Genomic DNA, 22,539 nt, shown 5'->3' on the forward strand with positions numbered 1-22,539 from the left:
TGATTTGAGCGTATTTTAGCATCCAATTTGCAGACGTTTTTTAGAACTTTGAGATTCTATTGAAAATGCTTGCAAATCACAATGGAAAGATTACAGGTCACTGTCGGAAGTTGGTGGAATGGGACAGCACATTGTCTTAAGATTTGGACCGGACGAAAAATTGCAAATATGTCGGTTGCCCTGGACGACACTGCTGTTTTTGTTCACCAATTTTCAACAAAGGCTGCTTTGTTATGAAGTGCTTATGACAAAAAATTATCAGCAATGTAGAAAGTGTGCCAAGTGATTGCTAAAATGCCCTAATGAATAACATCTTTCATACAAGAGCAAACAACTTTACACATCTATGCATGTGCAGAGTCAACCTCCCTTTTTTGTTGTACAACATTCGAAATTTCTGGGGATTCCCGAGAAATGGATATCAATGGAATGTTCAGTTAACCTTTTCTCTATTTTCATAGCAACAACACATACCACACTTTTATGGAATGCGAGATGAAAACTCATTTGCCAAGTAGAAATAATTTTAAATCGGCAGTAAAAGGATACCCAAAATGTTATTTTTTTTCTACACAGGCAAAAAATTGTAATATTGAGGAATGTCATGTAAGCATGATAAATTGTAGCCTTATGGATGCCATATGTGTGCACTTAAATAAATACCACTTTGAAATAGTATTGAATTTGAAGAAAAAGGTCTGAATGTGGAATAGATTTCAATTTATTTTGTGGTTCACTATCTCATCATGAATAATGAAGAAGAAAGAATATCACAGACCAGCATTTTATAAAAGTGCAGGTGATTGATGCCTTAGATCCCTATTCTGAAGTCCAGTTTAACTAAGACCATGGTCTAACTCTGCTAAAATTATGGGAAGCCAAAAATGTATAAATTTTGCTTACATATTATAAATTTATTTCTTGCATTCAATGCAGTCTTTATTCATGCTTTAATGGTGAGGACAATGGTACTGAACCTCTCAAACCCGAGTTCAGAATACGGCCCTAGTGTTGAAACACCAGGGCCCCTTCTTACACAGAGTTATGATTGATCCAATCAATCATAATTCTATGGAAATCCATCAGTGTCATAATTTTTTTATGAAATTTGCAGAATGTCCTTTTGTAAACAAGGCAAAAGCGACTTTGTGTCTCGCCCACTTACGAAAATAACCAGAAATATCATGATTTGCGAGGGCACGCAAACTTCACTGTGAAATGACTGGGATGGAATAACACTTGACATAAGAGCCTTGCACGTAAAGTTTAATGTTGACTTGGAAATGACCTTTGACCTTACCATGTGACCTCCCAATGCAGCATAACATGCATGTCCCCCAAGTCCATCTACCATCCAAGTTTGGTTGAAAAGTGACTTACAGTTGCGGAATTAGGTGTCATAAGAGTCTTGCATGTAAACTTTAAAATTGGCCTGAAAATGACCTTTGACCTTACCATGTGACCCCCCAATGCAGCATAACATGCATGTCCCCCAAGTCCATCTACCATCCAAGTTTGGTTGAAAAGTGACTTACGGTTGCGGAGTTACATGTAAATGTAGGTGTCATAAGAGTCTTGCATGTAACTTTAACGTTGACCTGAAAATAACCTTTGACCTTACCATGTGACCTCCGACTGCAGCATAACATGCAGGTCCCCCAAGTCCATCTACCATCCAAGTTTGGTTGAAAAGTGACTTACAGTTGCGGAAATAGGTACAGTTGCAGTATTAGGTGTCATAAGAGAGTCTTGCATGTAAACTTTGACGACCTGAAAATGACCTGAAAAGAAGCATAACATGCATGTCCCCCAAGTCCATCTACCATCCAAGTTTGGTTGAAAAGCGATTTACCGTTGTGGAGTTATGTGTCCATTAGGTTTATGACGGACGGACGACATTTGGATCCCTAAGTCTCGCCTTCACCTCCGGTGGGCGAGACAAAGGATATCAAACCAAATTGTCAAGAAATCAATGAATTTATGGATATACATTCATGTCTAGAATTGAAAAAAGAATAAACATGCATTTTATTTGTTGACTTTGCTGGCTTTCCTTAGTTGCGATTGGATCAATCTTTGTAAGTTACGTGTGACTACAAATGATCAATGATTCCCTGGTATTGGTTTAATTCGTAAGAAAGGGTCACCAGTCATTTGTAAAGTCACTCATAACTTATGAACAGCAATGTGAAACGCACACCTTGAGGCAGTTTCACAAAGCTGCTTGTACAATACATGTATGTTAAATCTCGACTGGTAACCCTTCCTTGTAGTAAATGATATACCTCATGTAACCCACTTGTAACTCAGGAAAATGAACCAGTCTAGTCAAAAGTCATGCGCAACTTTACGAACAGCTTTGTGAAACGGGCCACACGGCCCGAATTCAATGAAAGGGTCTTTGAAATGACAACCTTTCGTGTTGCTGATTTACTATGCTGCACCTTGCAAGACACCTTAAATTCTAAATTTTTATAAGCTTTTAAAATAATAAAGCACCTAATAAATAAAAAAAAAATGTCAAAGGAAAGACTTTTTTTAAAGAATTGTTTCTATCCACATTTGTGGGTAACAAGGTTTGCAAATAATTTCTTAATAATGTGTCTCATATGGCACATCGTAATAAATCGACGTGGAAAACAGTCCTTTGCAAGACCATGTTGTGCAATCGGCCCCTGAATTCTACCTGGAGTGTGCTTACAAAGTAAAAATTTAGGAAAATAATCTACTTGCTTCAGGTTATTTTCTTTTTATAATCATATCATATAAGATTACATCTTTATTCATAAATACAATAGTATACAAACTTTTCATCTGTAACGGGATACACATGATCATTTGGCTTTTTGACAGATTGCTATCTAAGATATTACTAGAACATTACACATGATAATTTGGCTTTTTGACAGATTGCTATCTAGGTAAATATAAGACATGAATCCTCTATAATTTCACTAGTCTTGGCACAAAACAATAACTGTTGCAGTTAAAAGTTCAATTTTCTAGTCCCACATGGTATTATTACAAACTTTTTATTCCATAGCCCTATTTTTTAATCTATATTTTCATCAATATTCGGTTTCTTTTTGGCATACAGCAACTCATAGGTATATTTGTAGCATTTTAAGCAATGCTTCATCAATTGATATAAAGGAATGTACATTTAAAAAAAATCCTTCACATCAGAATGGCAAGAAGAAGAATACAAGGTATAGAGATACATGTATATTGCATAAATATCTTTTGAGAGTTGGTAGAAATATAGCTAAGGTCAAGTATGTACACACACGAGCGGTACAGGATATTTTGAGGGCGGGGGGTGGAAGGAGGTGAAAAGACAACCTAAACGTCACATTTTTACCAATGATGTTATAAAGTATTTTTAGAGTTATTTAACCCAAGGATAAACCTTTCCTTTTTTTGTTTTGTCTTCCTTCTTTCTTCCTTTTTCTCCTCTCATTTTTTACCCCCGTGAGTTACTTGACAAATCACAGGGGGGGGGGGTGAATTTCAGTGGGCAACTTCATCCCCCTTCCGGCACCGGCCCTGTGTATGCAACTATTAACACTTATCAATAAAGTGATAATAGAAACATCAATGCATAAAATGACACTTAAAGGTGAAATTAATCCTGGCATATGAAATTGGATAAACAAATGGAAGAACAAATGAATATTTGGCAAAATGCATCAAAGAATATAACAGAGTTATTGATGTTATAAGCATATTGTGATGCCACATGACATCAATTCAATATTTGGTCATAGGATAAATGGCAAGCTAAAATCTTGAATATCAAGATATTTCTGTATAAAAATATGGCATAAAAGTATAATAAACAAATACAATAACTTTCTCAGAGACTGCTACAGCAATTTATCCAATTATGAAAATGCCCTGTTGCCTCTTAAACACTAAATCAAAGCAAAAATATTATAAATATGTATTGTTTATAAACAATATCCCTGTACGTTTCTAAGAAATGCAAGATTGTTTCATCCATAGTTTGAAAATGTAAAAAGAACCACAAAAGGGGCATGGCAAGATTCAGTTGATAAAATTTATTTCTGGTTTGAGTTTTAGGCAAGTGTCTCTGAGTTATTGTGACAGGCTGTTTATAAAGGATCTAAGAACTTCAATGAAAAGCAATGGAGTCACCCAAATAATAAATTAGTCAATTCTTCTGAAGGTCACATGCACCATACATAGATAAGCGTGCAGCGGCCCAAAAGTTTCAGCCATTATTCAGAATATTTTCAATATATTTGTGTAAAGTAGACATTGGATGAGCAACCATATTCCTATAATATTCTTTTCAAATATCAAGAATTTGATAGCTCTCAATGTACATTTTCCATTGACAAGGCAACAACTTTTGTTTGTTTTCAACTGTCATAATTTGTTCTTTCATTCTATCCTACGATGGAGATGTGAAGCAGAGTGCAGTGACATTTTTCAGGGGGAAAAGAAGAAAAAAAAAACATTTCAAGGGAAATGGAACACCTAGGTCTTTTTAGGAGCTCTGCTATATACATACCCCAGGCAATAGGAATACATTTGGAATACATGTATACCCTTTCATAAAACAATCAGAAAAATAGCTTGAATATAGATTACAATGATGGCGAATCAATCTTTATCGGGAGCAGTTCAGAATTGCTTGGAAGCTTACTGTAAACACTTTGTTTCTTAAAAATATAAGATTGTTGAAAAGAGCACTGGAATTTCATTCAAAGACTATGTAATCATGTTGCATTCTAGGTATTAAGAATTCGGGAACAGGGTAATTAATGTCTGAAATACAAGTACAACCCAGATTTGGTAGTGTCATCCGGTTGGCTCCACCAATGCAAGGAAGTGACCCATCTCCCTTTTCTTATTGTGTTCAAATTTCTGACATCCATATACAAGTATAGGAATACCAGTTTGTAAATGGTACTACGAAATTGGAATCTGGAAAGAACATTTTTTTAAAATAACTCAGCCCTGCAAGGAAGAATGGGAAGTTTACTGATTTTTTAATGCAGACCCATAGATCTCATCATTTTCCAGTTATAACCTAAAGATTAATGTCGATAGGTTTCATCCATTCCTTAAACATCAACTGGGTCTTTATCTGAAGGAGCAGCTAATGCCTTGCGGTCATGACGAATCATATGGGTGGAAAGATGATGGCTTAAGGCAAATTTCTGTTGACACACCGGACATTCGAATGGCTTCTCACCGGTATGTATGTGCATGTGAGATTGCAGTGAGCACTTGGTTCCAAAGGCACGTCCACACGTCAGGCAAACATGGGGTCGGATTCCTTTGTGGCACTTCTCGTGTCGCGACAGTGCCGTTTTATGCTTGAATGTCTTGTCGCAGAAACTACAGTTCAGGAATACTGTCGGTGCCATGTGAACACGCCTCTTGTGTGTCGTCATGTATTTCCGCGTTCGGAATCCCTTGCCACAGATGTCACACTGGTATGGTCGTTCACCGCGGTGTTCTGGAAGGTGATTCTTAAGGGCGCTTTCTGAAGAGAAGGAACGTGGGCACTCCTCGCACTTAAAGGGGCGATCCAATGTGTGTTTTCGCCTGTGCACAATAAACCTGGTCTTTTCAATAAAAGTCTGGGGACAAAACTCACACTTGTAACGACCACTGTTCGTATGTACAGTCATTTCGTGCTTGTACACCAAGTTGTGAGCAGAAAACTTCTTTGGACAGTACTTACATTTGAAGACCTTTGGTTTCTTGCTGGTAATTAGTATTCGCTTTCCAAGCATGTCCTTGGGGAGTTCTGGATGGAAAGGTTGAGGAGATTCCACGGTCTCCTCTTCAGGTCCGACATACCTTGTCATCTGATCTTCAATGCTTCCTCTCATCCAACGAGTCCCAACAAAGATCTTATGATCATGTCGAAGGTGGTAAACATAACATCCTTTCCGCTTGAAGAACTTGTGGCACTTCTGACACTGGAATGATGACGAATCATGAGATAGCATGTGCTGTTTGAGAGCCCTTTGGTGCTTACACTCCAGTCCACACACCTCGCAGATAGGCTTGATGTCTTTGGTCTCCTGGTGGAATGCTGAATGTTCTCTGAGGTGTCCTTCTGATGGGAATAGCTTCCCGCATCTCTTACAAGAGAATCTCTTCATAAGATCTCTTTTCTTACTTCTGGTAGTTCGACTGTCCCCAGCGATGCTCTGTTTCCCGGTTTTCAAGGGAACATACCTCACTTGCAGGAACTTCTTGCTCTTCTCTTCTGTCAAATTTTTCTTTGGTATGTCCTCAGTAACAGGTTCCTCTGCTGCTGCATTTGCAGTTCTTGCCTCCTTCTTGCGGAAAGAAGAGATAAACTCGAGCCTCGGTGATGTGAAGATTTGAGATTGAACATTGACCTTCAAGTCGGCCACATTCCGTAAGTTCTCCTTGTCATGCTCAAACTTCAGATGTCTAGAGAGGCTCTTGGCGTTGGTGTAACGGCACTTACAATCTTGACATTGGAACATTTGGTTATCTGTTAGTAGAAAAAAGAGAAAAGAATATAGATGAATATGGAGTCAAATAAAACTAGAGATGCTTGGCGGGTCGCACAGCCCAGAACCCACCGTGTCATCCGTCATTGTGATATATAGAGCTCACACGGAAATTTGACAAAAATATACAATCATCATGGCGACAATGACCCTAGCATGCACTGGTCCCCCAAGTCCATCTACCATCCAAGTGCGGTTGAAAAGTGACTTATGTTTGCGGAGAAAGAGAGTCTTGCATGTTAACTTCAACGTTGACCTGAAAATGACCTTTGACCTTACCATGTGACCTCTGACTGCAGCATAACATGCAGGTCTCCCAAGTCTATCTACCATCCACATTTGGTTGAAAAGGACTTACGGTTGCAAAGTTAGGTGTCATAAGAGAGTCTTGCATGTAAACTTTAACGTTGACCTGAAAATGACCTTTGACCTTACCATGTGACCTCCGCCCACACCAAAATAGATAGGCTTCTTCGCTATATCATACTCAACCTTCATGCCAAATTTGAAGATGATTGGAGAAGAAATGGAGCTGATAGAGCACTCACAAGGAAATCTCTGTGGCGGACACGGCGCGACGAGGCCAAATCCATAGTATCAATAAAAACAGTACTGGGACATCACCTACAGAGTATTGTCATAGAAGTAGGAGTACATACATGTACATGCCATCCAATATAAGAATCAAACTCTTTGTACATGCATGTACGACAAACATTCTCCACATGATCTTACAAATAATAGTGAGACATGACCCATGATACAGTTGAAGAAGAAACTATTGAGATGAGTCATTAGAGGATGATCATCAAGATAGGTCAGACTATAACTTAATTGTTTATACCTGCTTCCCTACACCTTCCTAAATGACAACTGCCAATAGAACATCTATTTAATACTGCAACATCCATTAAATGAAGATTTAACTTTCAGGAATTTCAGACCGGTTTAATGCAAACATGTTTACAAGAATACAGAAAGGAAGTTGATATAAAAACATTGAGAGATGAAAATTGCTTCATTCCTCCAAAATCTGAAATCTCAATTGAAGCATTTATCCAGCCAAATTTTACCTTGGTCCACGTGAAGTTCATCCAGACTGGTCTGGAATCCAACCCTCTTCCTGTACTCTGGACTATAGAAGACTCTAAGCTCTGTTCCCGACTTGATAGGTTTGGTGATACGGAAGAAGATATCCCCATATGATTGAAAGGCTTCCAAGTTCTGTTCCTTGGTGCTCCTGGCATACTGGACATGGTGCATCCAATTATCAGGGTCAGTGGATCCGTCAAGATAGAACCATGCTCTGCCTCTTACACATACCTCAGAGAAAAAAGAATATGAGCAATAATTCTAAATGGCATAACTTAACCGATATCTACAATACTACACTTCTGAGTTCTGAGCAAGGCTATAACTCAACTTCTCAAAAGGCTCCTTCTGGGCTGACTCAATCTAGTAGTCGATCCTTCTGATACACAGACCTGACCAATAAACGATCAGAATATCAACCTGACTAATATAGACAGATTTGAACAAGAATAAAACAGTACAAGGGAGGTTGCTGTGCGATTGGATTTCAGTGTTACTATGAAACAATGCAGTATCACAGCTTCACAATAATGCTTCAAAGTAGCATCCCTATTTGCTTGTATGGAAAGAGGTGCCACAGGGCTCAGTTCTTGTACCTTTGCCATTCAATAAGGAAATTGTGATAGAATTGCTGTGATGAAAAGATGGCAAAAAAATTGATATGCACGTGAGACAAGCACTCTCAATCCTTGTATCCCATATTTTCATAGGGTGCTGCCAAGGGCACTTTCACCTCAAATTTCATCTTCACAAATTGTAAAGTTTGCAAACATGACATGTGTGAGAAAAAAAGGTGAGCACCAGTCATTTAGATAGCATGTCACAGAAGTTGTATTGCAATTCCAATGCTTCTTATCTATAAAGTGATATACCATGTAGAGCTTTACAACAGTATGGCTACACATATGATGGAGCACTGATTTTCACAGAGACGTACTAGGCAAAATGAAGAATACATTTACTGCTGACACAGTCAATTGCACATTTATGATCTAGGACTTACCTCCCACGTTGATGGGTTGTAACAGCCTAAACCTTCTTTCACAAACTCTCCAGTGTATGGCCCAAATGTTTCTCCTTCTTCCAAGTCCTCCGTAGAAGTCACACCCACTATCTTATTCTCGTCACCCATCGCTTGGATGAATGCCAGACCTGAAGGAAGACTCGATGGCTCTGCCCTCACATCTTCGGGTTTCCAAATCTCGTCAAACAAAGGTTCCGTTTGACAGTACTTGGTGAAACTTGGAACATATTCCTTTCGCCTGTGGTCCTGAACCTGAGGTTCAACAATCTGAACCATCGGTTGTGGAAGACTGTCCCTCTTTGTTCTTGTTCGAGGAGGACCCTTCTTCTTGCTGGTGAGAGTTGTTGGTGAGACAGTGTTTATATTGCTCACAGCAGGGTTGCAGTGAGGTGGTGTGGCATGGATGGTGCTTTGGGATGCAGCAACACTGTTGCGCGTTGAGTTGGAGAGGTCTTCAATGAGGTAGCTTGGATCTTGTGAGGAGTTGAGAGTGGATGGCAGTTGCAGGGACGGTGGGGTTGCAACAGTTGCAGGCAGTGTTGTTTGAACCTGCTGGAGTTGTACAGCACCACTGGAAAGATCGGCCCGGTAGTGAAGTGGTGTGCTGTTCACTGGAAATACAAAAAAAAATCAATGACTAGTGTAAGATACACCTCTTCAATAATTATCTGTAAGATCTGAAGATGTCCCGAGGTTTTATATTGAATATTTAGTTCAAAATTGTGCAGTTCATGGGCGAAGGCACTGCTTCTGGTACAGTACACATACATATAATTAGTGCTGCAAGTCAGGCGGCATGTTCGGGTTCGGTTCGGCAATTCTTTTCTGAACTTTGGTTCGGTTCGGGGTTCGGCAATAAATGCCAAATTAAATTTAACATATAAAAAATAAAGATCGCCGACCCACAAACAAGTGATCTCCAGGATGATCTGTCTTATATTTATAATAAATTTTGTTTCTAAAAAGAATAGTTATGAAAAGTGTTGAACTTTCTTTTGTTTTAATCTTTAAACAAAAAATAACAGTCATTTCTACTTTCCTTTTTTAAATGAAAATTTAAAAAAAAAGAAAAAATATTGATAATGAGAGAATCAGGACAGAAACAGAATTACAAAGATCAGAAAATTTTTTGTCATGATTATTTCATGTAGCTATGATCATGATCGATTACGATTAGGCCTAGGAGTAAACATCGATTGATCGAATGGTTCGACTGGCATGCCGCCAATCGATTAGAAAAATTTACACTAATCAAATGTTCGGTAGATCCTGATGATGACATTGGGATAAATGCAACTCGAATACCCAAGTAATAATAACAAAAAACAAGAAAACAACGATGACAACGGTTTTTGAATACTTCATACAGGTTTAAAAATTATGTTACCGAGGTAATTTTTCAAAACTTATCAATGATTGTATCACATTCACAGTTACACACCAACATGAAAGCGCTCCGAAAATTTTAATCCGACCCGACCTTGCCATCGATACACAAAATAAGTCATTGTCTGCGTGCACAAAACAATAAGTAAACACACAACCAGCTCACTTGAGCTGATTGGACCTTGGATAGCCAATGAAACTTTGGGAAACAAAGAAGGCAGTGGTTCCCTTATCAGGAAAGGTCATGACTTCAGAAATGAATTGACCCCTCCCCATCTTTGTGTGTGTGTGTGTGTGTGTGTGTGTGAGGGAGAGAGAGAGAGATAGATAGGGTGGGAGCCAGACAATTCCTTTCATGTTTCAAAACAATGCAACCTTTTTTATACCCCCCTCACACAATGAAAACGACATTCCAACATGCGCCCGTCTTCACCAGTACTTTCTCGACTAGTCTCCAAAAATAGACCCAGTTATACATGTAGGTTCAAATGATAAAAAAATCGTAATTTTGAAGGTATTTCAAATGAAATATTTTGCAAAATATTTTTTTTGAAATACATGTGTAGCATCGTGGGCAGTGCCACAAGTGGGGGCGGAGACATGGTGTGGGCAAGGGATGAAATTTTTCAAGTGAAATGCTCCACTTGGGGTCAATCTCAAAGAATACTTCATGAATGAGTTGTTTACGTCTTTGGGCTTTGGAATTTGCTGATCTGGGCTGATTCATTCATATGCAGGGGTGTGGCACTTGGAGGGATGCATGCATGATGCCAGAGTAACAGCATTGATATAGGAAAGATTTTCATTGGAACAATATACTGAAAGATTTAATCTCATTTCATGTAGTTTCTTTTGATATAAAAATCATGGAAAAGGGGGAAAAGGGCCTACTTTCATTTATGCTAAACATGTGACTTTGATGGAGATTTCTTCATGGGGGGGGGAGGGTCACCGTAAATTAGGTCACCTATTGTGACTTAAAAGACGTGATTCCCCAACGAACAATCGAATCATTCAATTATTTTTTCAGGAAATAATCGAATGGTGAAAATGACAATCGTCCCAGGCCTAATTACGATGTCATTGCCAACGCAGCTTCTCAAATTGGAAAGTGTTGATCGGGAATGTCGAAACAGTGGACAAACACCCTCCACTCAACTGTTATCATACCGGTAAAATTCACATTCCAAAGAATATGAGTGTTTTAGAAAGTCCCTATCTTCTGAAAAGTGGTGAAATCTGGTCAATGAATTACTTTAAAAAGATAAAATATCAGTCCATTCTTGGTCCAGAAAGATCAACGCTACGTGACTTCAAACATATTTCCAACACGAAAATGAGTACATGGGACTGTACACTGTATTTTAGTGTTGTGAAATCACCCGGTGTTGATCGTCAGAACTAAGACGGAACTGATAATTTATCATTTCATTTTCAGTAATTGACCAGATTAAACCACTTTTAAGAAAATATTGACAATGGAAAAACATTTCAAGTTCGGAATACGAATTTTACCTGTATAATAGCAACCGAGAGCAGGTTGTTTGGACTTCCTGTTTCAACTTTCCTTACCAACCATTTCCGGAACATCGATCAGGGAACATGCGTTGATTTGGTTTGAATTTCTGTATTTTCTGTTTTTTCACCCTCATTCCTTCATCTCTTATTTATTTATCTTTTATATTAATATGGAAATTTCAGAAGGTGGAATATATATACTTTACCATTACTTTGTCAGTCACAAGGAATTAAATTGTCTTGTATTTTTCTTTTTTTAAATACAAAACAATTAAATGTACGTCCGATTACAGCAATACGTAATTCAACTACACTTTTTAACTGAGCTAAGCTTAAAATGTCCCCACATTTTATAAGGAAAAAAATATATTCATGTTTATAAAAAAAATTGAAAATGATAAAAATTTAATCAAACACGAGACCGAAACTGTCATACTTTGTCATTTACGAGGAATGAATTTATGTCTGGTTCTTTTTCTTTATTAAATACAAAATGATTAAGTCCGATTACGATCACGATCGATTATGGCAATGAATACGTAATTACACCACACTTTTATACCGAGTTTAGCTTCAAATGTCCCCTCAATTTATCAAGAAAAAATATATTTATGTTAATAAAATATTCTTAAGTTGATAACAGTTCAATCAAAGACGTGATGGGAGCTGTCATAGAGGATTTTAAAAATATATTGAGTGGAATTCTCTTTGTGCGCAATCACTAACCAATATTTTTTGTTTAATTTTATACTTAAATCTATGTAGTCATCGCACTTACGCATTGCATATTAACATTTTTTTTTTTTACCGAACTTCCGAACCAGGCCTTGGCGTTCGGTTCGGAAGAGCCAAGTTCGGCGAACTTCCGTTCGGTTCGGCGGTTCGGCTGCAGCACTACATATAATTTCTCCATTAATGTGAGGATCTAAACTTTTATAAGTCCTGTTTTATCCTGTTTTTCAGGTTTCCAGAAGTTTACCTTGCATAGCAGCTGCAAGGACATGATCATAGTTATGTCCTCTTTGTCCGGGGCTTTCCCTGTTGGTGATGGTCGTTGATCCTGAGGTGACAGGACTTCTAGACAGGTGAAGCCCTTCTGAACTGGGCAGCTGTCCGGCCAGAGAACCTGGAGCTTGAAGAGAGTTGATGTAAGGGGCCAATCTAGAATGAATGAAAGAGAGATAGAGAGTTGAGAAAAGGGAAATGTGAAGGTTTAATGCCCGGGTTGAAGTGACCGAAATTCTTCTGTGCAAATTAACTGAAATTCATCAGAACTAGTGAGTGGAATAGTAACTGATTTCACATATAAAAAATACAAGGTGGACCAGTGACTTATCTACAAGAAAGAAATAGCACCATGGGCAAGAGCTAAACATTGTTCCCCTTTTAACATCCGCCATAGGGAGCAAGCACTGTGCAACTTTTGATATTCATAACTTCCTGGCCTAGTTGTTCATGAGATTACACTTGATTGATTTCATTTTCAAGGTATTTTTTGTAATTACTTACTGGTGATGGTACATACTAACCCCGAGTCCATGGTACCTCGTCAGTATAGCATGGCGTGTTGGAGGGTATTGCTGGTGACAGTAATGTATATCGACTCCATGGTACCCTGTCTATATAGTATATGGTGTGTTGGAGGGTACTGCTGGTGATGGTACCTTGTCAGAATAGCATGGTGTGTTGGAGGGTGTGCTGCTGGTAACGGTAATGTATACTAAGCCGAGCCTATGCCATGGTATCCTGTCTGCCTGGCATGGTGGGTTGGAGGGTACTGCTAGTGATGGTAATGCAGAATAACCTGAGTCTATATTAAATGGTACCTACTAGATAGCATGGTGTGTTGGAGGGTACTGCTGGTAATGGTAAGGCATAGCCTACCCGAATCCAAGGCACCCTGTCATTATAGCATGGTTTTTTAGAGGGTTCTGCTGGTGATAGTATTGTATACTAACCTGAGTCCATGGTACCCTGACTGGATAGCATGGTGTGCTGGTGGTGGATACTGCTGGTGATGATGGTATTGAATGGGAGGCTGAATCTGAGGTTGCCCTTGGCCGCTTTCTTGGTTCGAACGGGTTTCCTGCCGGTCATGAATGTAATTGTACTCCATTGCCCAAACGGAGACCCAGCCTCTGCTGTATTAAACTGAAAAATAGAGAAATAGAAATAATTACGTAGGGTGTAATATAATAACAATCCTTACCATCATTTGGCTAATCTTGTGTGTCCTTCTGTTTGTTTGACGGCGCTTTCTATGTGGTTTTCCACTCGATTGAGCTGGAATTTTTGGAGTTTTCTACACATGGTTAAATTGTTCGCAGATTGTCATGAGGAGGGTTGTTTGTGGTATTTTGGTCGCATTATTTAACTTTTTTTTTACAATTTGTAACTTTTTTGCATTTCTTTTTGCAGCCCTGAGTAGAGCTTCAAAGTTCCCAGTCCCTTTTACCTCTGAGGTCAGCGAAATACAAAGCATGCATGCAATCATGCCGACCGTCGACCGGGTATGGTTCGATCGTACGTACTCATGCGCTGGCTGCATGCAGCATGTGCTGCTGAAACAAATGTAAACAACGTAACATATACATGTATTCTAGATATTTTCTTGGAATATGGATAGTATCAAAGATTGGAGTCTAACATAAATGTCAGAAATTGTTAAATAAATCCCAAGAAATGACGGCTCGTCCTGCTAGGCCAAGAGAACTTAACGTTACTTAAAAGATCTAGAAATCTATATAGCCTAGCCCTAGGCTACTTAAAAAAACATTTCAGAGGCCCATGGAAGCCTAGACAGGAATAACCGTCATTTCCGGCATTTTACTATATTCATATTGGAGTGGAGCCAAAGCAGTTCAGATGAAGCAAAACGAAATAGAGACTGAAGCTTTTCGTCTAATGGAAGCCATACAATTACAAATCTTGTCTTATTTTAATTTTATGAAAATTAAGTAGGCCTACATAGCCTGGAGGCGTCTGGGGAGTAAAAAACATTTCCTTCGTGGGCTTACTCCCCACTGACGCCTGGAGTTGGATCCCATAAGACTCCGTGTAGGAATGAGATTCCCATGATCCAAGTCGGGCTAAATCAATACTTATCCGTTAGGTTTGGAGCCCATATTCACCTAAATGGGCCCATTAGTATTAATTTAATTATATTTATTAAATAAATAGTACTAAATTTGAAAAAGAAACCCATAAAAGCATGAGCATTACTTACCCAGTCTGTTTACGTCGCCATTTTAGAATCTTTTGTTATCGATACCAAGATACCACACACATGTAGACCTGCAGTCTAAGATTTAAAAAATACTTGCATCGGCTAATAAATATTACGAATCGTAAAATATTTGTTTCAGTCAAAAAATATCATAACACGTGGTAAATGATATTTTTTTACCGAAAAAGGTATTTTACGATTCATGATATTCATCGGAAGATTCAAGTATTTTTTCAAATCTAAGTAGGCAGCTATACACACGTGTGGTATCTTGGTATCGATAACAAAAGATTATAAAATCGTGACGTAAACAGACTGGGTAAGCTCGTGCTCTTATCTTTTTGTCCAAATTTAGTACTATTTATTCAATAAACATAAGAATTATAATAACGGAGGGTTAATATGGTTTGGGCCCATTTACGTGAATTCCAAACCTCACGGATAATTGATTTAGCTTGACTTGGATCGTGGGAATCTCATTCCTACACATAGTCTTATGGGATCCAACTCCAGGCGTCATTGGGGAGTAAGCCCACGAAGTAAATGTTTTGTACTCCCCAGACACCTTCAGGCTAGGCCTACATGATCTCGCTCTTTCGTGTTCTTTATAATTTCTCTATGATCTATCTCTCTCTGAATTTCCCGCTGTCTCTTTCATTTTGCCAGTGTTTCCACTTTGAAGGAAATTACCCGAATTCTGGGAAATCCAGACGTTTTCCAGGTAATTTCCGGGAAATGAAAAAATTCAAGGAAATTCCGGGAAATCCGAAAATTACACTTAAATATAGCAACTATTCATATTCATGTTATATTTATGATGGGGTGTCCAAACTTCGCGCACTTTTCAGAAATATTCATCAGGCTTAATTTTGTTCACAAAATATTCATAATTTATACAAAACCAATTCAAGAAAAAGTTACAACACTGACAGCAAGATTGAAACTATAAAATCATGGACGAAAATGTAAAGTAGGTCAAGGGGTTTCGCCGTTATCGCGATCTCAAAATTCTATTCCGATCGGCGAATGCGAGCTGTGCTGGAAAACCGTTCAGAAAAAGTGTGACCCAACTTCGCGCACCAAAGCTTTTGTGGAGATTCAAACAAAAATTCAAGCTCAAAAAGTGAAATATTTATGCCACATTGCTGGCAATATATATTGCTATGGAATCGGTTAGTACCACATTTTTGATGATTTCTGCTTGCAAAATGGTGATATCGTGATGCCTGTTGATTTCTTGAATACGGGCGCTAGCGGTGACAAATTTACCGATCTTTTGCCAATATTTTCATGAATACTGAACTCATCCTAAAGAAATTTTCACTAATGGGTAATTTTAGGTCGGTTTTCACGTTGATGATGTCAGATTCTAAGGATATTGGCTAGTTTTTGAGATAATGACCGTCTGCGAAGTATGGACACGCGCGAAGTTTGGACTCACTGCCATACATGATTTTAACCTCCATACGAAGCTCGAAATTTTTCGCTCGCGCTCAAGTTTCGTACTGTTGTTCCTATAAATCCTATTCTTTAAGAGGGCGGGGACAAAATTTTAAAAAAAATGCTAAATTCCCTGATTTTTGCCACCTGGAACAAAATACACTCTTGTATTATTGCCCGATTTTCATTAAAAATCAAACTTGAAAATTCCAGGAAATATTTATATTTCAGGAAATTTGGAATCCAATTTCGGGAAATTTATTTTGGAGCTGTGCTGTCAAGGCTGTGGAAACACTGCATTTTGCACTGCCACTGGCACTGCATGCTGCACTGTCCCATTCATTTTCCCTTGTGCATGTTGTGTGGGTCTCTTTAGGCAGCTTTCATTCATTTTCCCCTCCCTCTCTCATCATGTTTCCCCTTTGTCTGTCTTTCATTTTCCTCACTGTCTGTCTGACTAATTTTTCCCACCACTGTTTCCGTTTCATTCATTTTACCACCCCCCTCCCCTCCCCGACCCTGCTCTCAGTCTCGCTTCTTTTCGACATCCTTCTGTACACTGTCCCACATACCGGTATGCTTGTTTGTGTTGTTGATCATCAGACTATTAGCCCATGGCATCAGCTAAATTTCATGATTTCACGAAGACTTTATTTCCAGATCTAGATCTATAACAATGTAGTGGCAACTAACCTTGATTTTAAAGACTTTTTCACGAAATAACTGTTGCAACTACTTTCTTTACCTTTAATCACTTTCACAATCGTTCGCTGCTGCAAAGGCAAAGCCAAGGCTTTAGATCGAGCCGGCCGGCGCGCGCGTTCATCACGTCACCGAGAGATCAGTGGGCTGGTTACGTGAAGCCGGCCGGCCGTGGAAAAATAAACAGTGCAAAACAAAAACGAAAAAAGTAGACTCTCGTCTATTCATTTTTGTTGGTTTGTGATGGTTTTTGCAAATCTATCAAATTATAACTACCGTATTATTGTTTTCTTCTTTTATAACTATTATATGTAATTTTTGTTGTTTTTTCATAAAAAAAATGTGCTCCTTTTTTTTTTTTTTGGGGGGGGGGGATGGACTTAGAGCCCTTAAATAATATAGAGCTGGTATCCGGCACTTGTTCACTGCTACCACCCTGTCTGTGGTGAATCTACAGGTAGGACTATGGTATGCCAATGTTGTACAGAGCACACACTTCAAAAAATCATTAAAATATCACTTTTGTGACCAAAATTACTAATTTTCATACAGTTGCAATTTATTTGACATTAGTAACTTGGGAATAATTTTTGTATTCACCAGAGCGCTAAAAAACTTGAATTTTGGGCATATTTTTGTGTACGCCCTCTATTGGTGGAAAGTAATATGGCAAGAAAATTTTCATTTTTTGATCTCTATTTTTAATTAAGAAAAAAATGATTTAAAGAATCAAATTGAAATAAGAGCCAAGTAGTATGAATAATAGGTGTAATGAAAACTGTCAGTGTAAAAAAATCAAGCATTTGCCCCAAAGAAAAAGAGAAAATAAGCCAAACATTGCCACCCTTATTTTGCCACACATGGAGATATAACTGAGAACAAGGTTATATTATAACCTTGTTCATTGAATGAGTGGTATCCGGTATGAATAATTTTGCCTTTTTATTGTTTTTGTTTGTTCTGTTTTTATTGTTCAATCTCCCTGGACTGAGCCTTTACCCCCCCCCCCTTGAGATCGAGATCTACTTCGTAACTAGAAATGTTAAAGGGTAGATAACATTTAACAAGAACAAAAAAAAAAATATTGATAATAATGTCATCGCACCGTGCCACAAACAATAGATAATCTTATTGGCCAGGTCAGGGGGGGGGGGACCAACAGGTAGGCGACATAAAGTTATTTTATTGAATAAAAGGGGGTTATATATGATGTTAAATACACCAGTAAAATATATCTTAGAATTATCATAATTTCTTGCATTTAATTATTCCTCTTAAATTTTGCATACAACTATTTTGTGAAAAATAAGTGAAACTTTAAAATGTCATAACTTTCTTGTTTTACATCCGATTTTAATGAAATTGTCAGCATTATGCTTGTACAATTTTTCACTATTGATTCAAATCAACAATTTTCTGAGGCGGACTTGACCTTAACTTGGTATATGATATACCTGGGCAAAAACAAAAAGAAGCCAAAAAAAAATCTTGTTTGGATGTTGATTACAATCAGAAGACAATCAAGTCAACAAATAAAATGGGGGGAAAATGGGAACTTTTTGTAGAACTAGACATAACTAGTCACAGGACAGGTTAACTTTCTACCAGAGGCACTCTAAATTCCAAGGATTTAAACCTTGTTGATTTCAATGTAAATCTAAAAGATTTGAATTTTAAATCTTTTGAGATTTAAAAGTTAATCCTTAAGGTTTAAAATAAATTCAAAATTTGGCCGGTCACTATTCACAGCCGATCTGGATTTATTTTCAATCCTTGGAATTTAGAGTGTATGTTATCAGAGATCATTATCTGTGAATTCACTGAAATATCCCGGCCTCAGTCCAATTGTAATTACTTTCCAAGATTCAGTTATAATGAGGAAGAGCACAAATGAAGGAGCATACTCCAGGGGCCTCGGCAGAGAAAGTTGAACTCAAATATAACTGGATTTTTAACCAATCATAAGCCTGCATTTCGACCTTGGGAGAGGGGGGCTTCAGCCCCCAACTTTTTTCCAAAACTGTGTACAAAACATAAAAGTGACCATAGGATTGTGATTTTTTGCTTGGTCAGCCCAGCCCCCTCCTCTCCCCACTTTGAAAAACGTTCCATGGCCACTGAATTGTGAAAAGTTAATCACTATTTATTGACCATTTTGCTGCTTCGTAGTGCTTCTAACCAACTTAGATCTTTGTAAGTTGGTACCCAAATGCCCAATTTTCATGGACAATAACCAATGAAAGCTTTCATTTCCCACTTGCTTTAATGGAATTGCAGCCGATAATGAACATATGTAATGAATTTTCAGACTCAGCGATAATCTACTAACATTGAAATCGAATGTCGACCAGCAACACAAGATCCTGTGAGATCAATCTATTTTTAGCCCAATATGGTTTATTTTCATTAAATCATAGGAAATATTAACCCTAAAAAAAAATTAATAATCACAAAAAAAAATATTCGCCCATTGATCGATTTCACAAGACTTGCAAAGAATCCATTTTAAGTTTCATGTAGATTTTAATAACAACATACAGGTTTTATTACATGATACTAAATATTACAAAATAAGTATGAATACAATCCAATGCAAAATACACTCTTGTACAATGAATATGCATATAGTGGGGTAGATATATAACGGTATATTGCACTGACAATAAGCAAGAACATGGCATGTGATATCATCCCCAGGATGGTACCATATTAAAGTTATTTAAAACATAAAACATTTTAAAGCTCAGCTTGTGCCTCTTCAAGCTCAACAACAATATAAAAATTACTTTTTTATGATTTTGGATATTTGAGTTAATAAGTTGGTAAAAGCTGTCCCGATATGATTCACAAAATTTGGACAATTACTTTCTCATCAATGATTTCACACAAAAATCAGGACAGCTCATTTAAATGTAATAAAATTGTGCAATTTGCTATAATACAACTCCCAAGAATGTTCTGTAAGCTGATTGGTCGAAAATCGGTATATCCATTGGCTCTTCTCGCACATCATTCTTTATTTGGCCCTGCATGCACGCGCTTGAATGCATTACCTGTATACTATAACTTTCACATGTGTGTGCTACTGAGATATTTTACGACTAAAACTGTTGGTCAGACAGTGAACAGGCAAGACTATTCATTGAATGGGTATATTATATGATCAGAAATGTACAAGCATGTACATGTATTCTGATTACACACTGGTATATGACTTCTACAATGTGTATGTGCATCGAGATCATTGAGCGTAACAGGCCAGTTTTAGTGATTCAAATTTATGCACATTTATTTGAACTGCATTACAAATACATATATATTACAATAAAAAGATCATTCTTGAGTGTTTTCATGGGGGAAAGATAATGGCCTGCATTATCATACCTAGGTATATCCCAAGTATAAACTATGATTTTAGACAATGCTTCTATCGAATGCTGAGTTTCACAATACTTCTCCCATATTCATGGCAAAGATAAGGTACCGATTAATTAATAACTGGATTTATATAGCGCTTTTTCAAGAGGATACAAAGCGCTGTTAATTGCATAAGACAAGTTAATTCATTGACATTCATTGTATTCTCCTCATTTTTATGAAAAACCATTTTTTGGGGCATCTTTATCCTGCAGGATTAGAATTATTTTCACTTGGTGAATGAGTTGACATACAATACTGAATAAAGCACTCCATAAAAAGTGTGCTCTAAGTTGACCCAGGTTAAATCAAACTCAAAATACCACCCAATGGCCCGTATTCTGAAGTCTGGTATAACTTAGGCCATGGTCTAACTATGTTCTAAAAGTATGGGAAGCCAAATTGGTCAACACTTTTTTTTACATTTTATGTTTTGTATGCTTACTGTGCTCTTTCATAGTTCTTTAATAGTAAAGACAGCTATATCATTTATCCTTTCCCACACAATTAAGAATGATTTGAAAGTCTGATAGCCTGAACCTCTATGGTTAGAGATTTATGTCACAGTTGGCTACCCATATAAAAACCATAACCTTAGACTAGAGTTTCAATCAAACCAGAGTTCAGAATATAGGCCAATGGGTTAACATCTATCGCCACTCTGTTAAATGAAACCCAGTCAATCTCGTTCAAGCATTATCCTGATGTTGACCAGACCAAACTTTGTGGAAACGTCAATAACATTTCTAAACACATTAGTTACTTAATTGTTGGGCAAATCTACCTGGTATAGCAGATTCAGGGCCCTGTAACAGGTGACACAACATATGATCCAGGCTTTATTTCGTCTAAGAGAAAAAATTTAGATCCAGTCCAACACTTCCCATATCATATTTAAAAATTCATGTCGAAAATATTTATTTGAAAGATTACAAAATATCTTAAATTGATTCTTGATAAACCATATGTGTGTGTGTGTGCGTGTTGTGTTTGTATGTATTTTCTTATTTACTCTTTAGATTATCATTGTAAATATCTTTTTTCATCTCATTATTGTTGTAATGTACTTTATAAGGGGCCCCTCTCACAAGCTCTACTTCTATGGGGTCCCAAACCTATCATGTATTCTCATTTTTGTTAAACTATGTAATATGTCTTTTGTTCTTGATTGGTTTGAATAAATTTGAACTTGAACTCGAAGATAAAGTAATGTTGTAAGTTAGAGCCATTACGGGATCGGAGTTCGGTTCGGAAGTTTTGCTCCTAAAATCGGAATCGGTTCGGATATCGGATCGGAAGATATTCAAAAACAAAAAAATACATTAAAATTTGTATGTGGCCGGCGCGTGGACAAATGCGGCACGCTACACTGATGGCAGTATTTGTTTTGATCTCCCACAAAAGCGGAGGAAGAAGATGATGAGTTGTTTTGATCTCGGACATAATCGGAGGAAGGAAAATAAGATAATGACGTTCCAGCGCGCGACACTACCGCCGATCAACGATAGGCCTCTTCTCTACAACATCGTAGTGATGGCGGAGTCCGTCGTGAACTTTTAGAGGCCGCATTACTTACCGAAAAGGACGCACTATTATCCAAAGTTGTTTATGATGAATTCACCTTCTCTACAATATCGTAGTGATGGCGGAAGTAATCGTAAACTCTTAGAGGTCGCATGACCTCCCGAAAAAGACGCATTATTATCCAAAGTTGTTTACCATGATATTCACCTTCTCTACAACATCGTAGTGATGGCGGAGGTAATCGTAATCTCATAAAGGTCGCATGACCTCCCGAAAAAGACGCATTATTATTAAGAGTTGTTTACCGAGATATTCACCTTCCCTACATCGTGGTGATGGCGGGGGTAATCGTAAACTCTTAAAGGACGCATTATTATCCAGAGTTGTTTACCGTGATATTCACCTTCTCTACAACATCGTAGTGATGGCGGAGGTAATCGTAAACTCTTAAAGATCGCATGACCTCCCGAAAAAGACGCATTATTATCCAGAGTTGTTTACCATGATATTCACCTTCTCTACAACATCGTAGTGATGGTGGAGGTAATCGTAATCTCATAAAGGTCGCATGACCTCCCGAAAAAGACGCATTATTATCAAGAGATGTTTACCGTGATATTCCCCTTCTCTACAACATCGTAGTGATGGCGGAGGTAATCGTAATCTCATAAAGGTCGCATGAC

At 37.8% G+C, this 22,539-nt stretch overlaps 1 protein-coding gene across 1 annotated transcript; it reads right to left on the reverse strand.

Annotated features, from left to right (window-relative positions):
* Positions 1–3,098: 3,098 nt before the first annotated feature.
* LOC121420160 (zinc finger protein 226-like) lies at positions 3,099–16,942 on the reverse strand. The gene is made up of 6 exons (XM_041614699.1): positions 16,907–16,942; positions 13,506–13,698; positions 12,527–12,708; positions 8,623–9,254; positions 7,601–7,850; positions 3,099–6,508 (listed from the first exon to the last, which is right to left on the reverse strand). The coding sequence occupies exons 2-6, from the start codon at positions 13,661–13,663 to the stop codon at positions 5,094–5,096; spliced, it is 2,637 nt and encodes an 878-aa protein (XP_041470633.1). The 5' UTR covers positions 13,664–13,698; positions 16,907–16,942; the 3' UTR covers positions 3,099–5,093.
* Positions 16,943–22,539: the final 5,597 nt, after the last annotated feature.

The sequence above is a fragment of the Lytechinus variegatus genome, chromosome 8 (assembly GCF_018143015.1).
Source record: "Lytechinus variegatus isolate NC3 chromosome 8, Lvar_3.0, whole genome shotgun sequence".
In the NCBI taxonomy this organism is placed as follows: Eukaryota; Metazoa; Echinodermata; class Echinoidea; order Temnopleuroida; family Toxopneustidae; genus Lytechinus; species Lytechinus variegatus.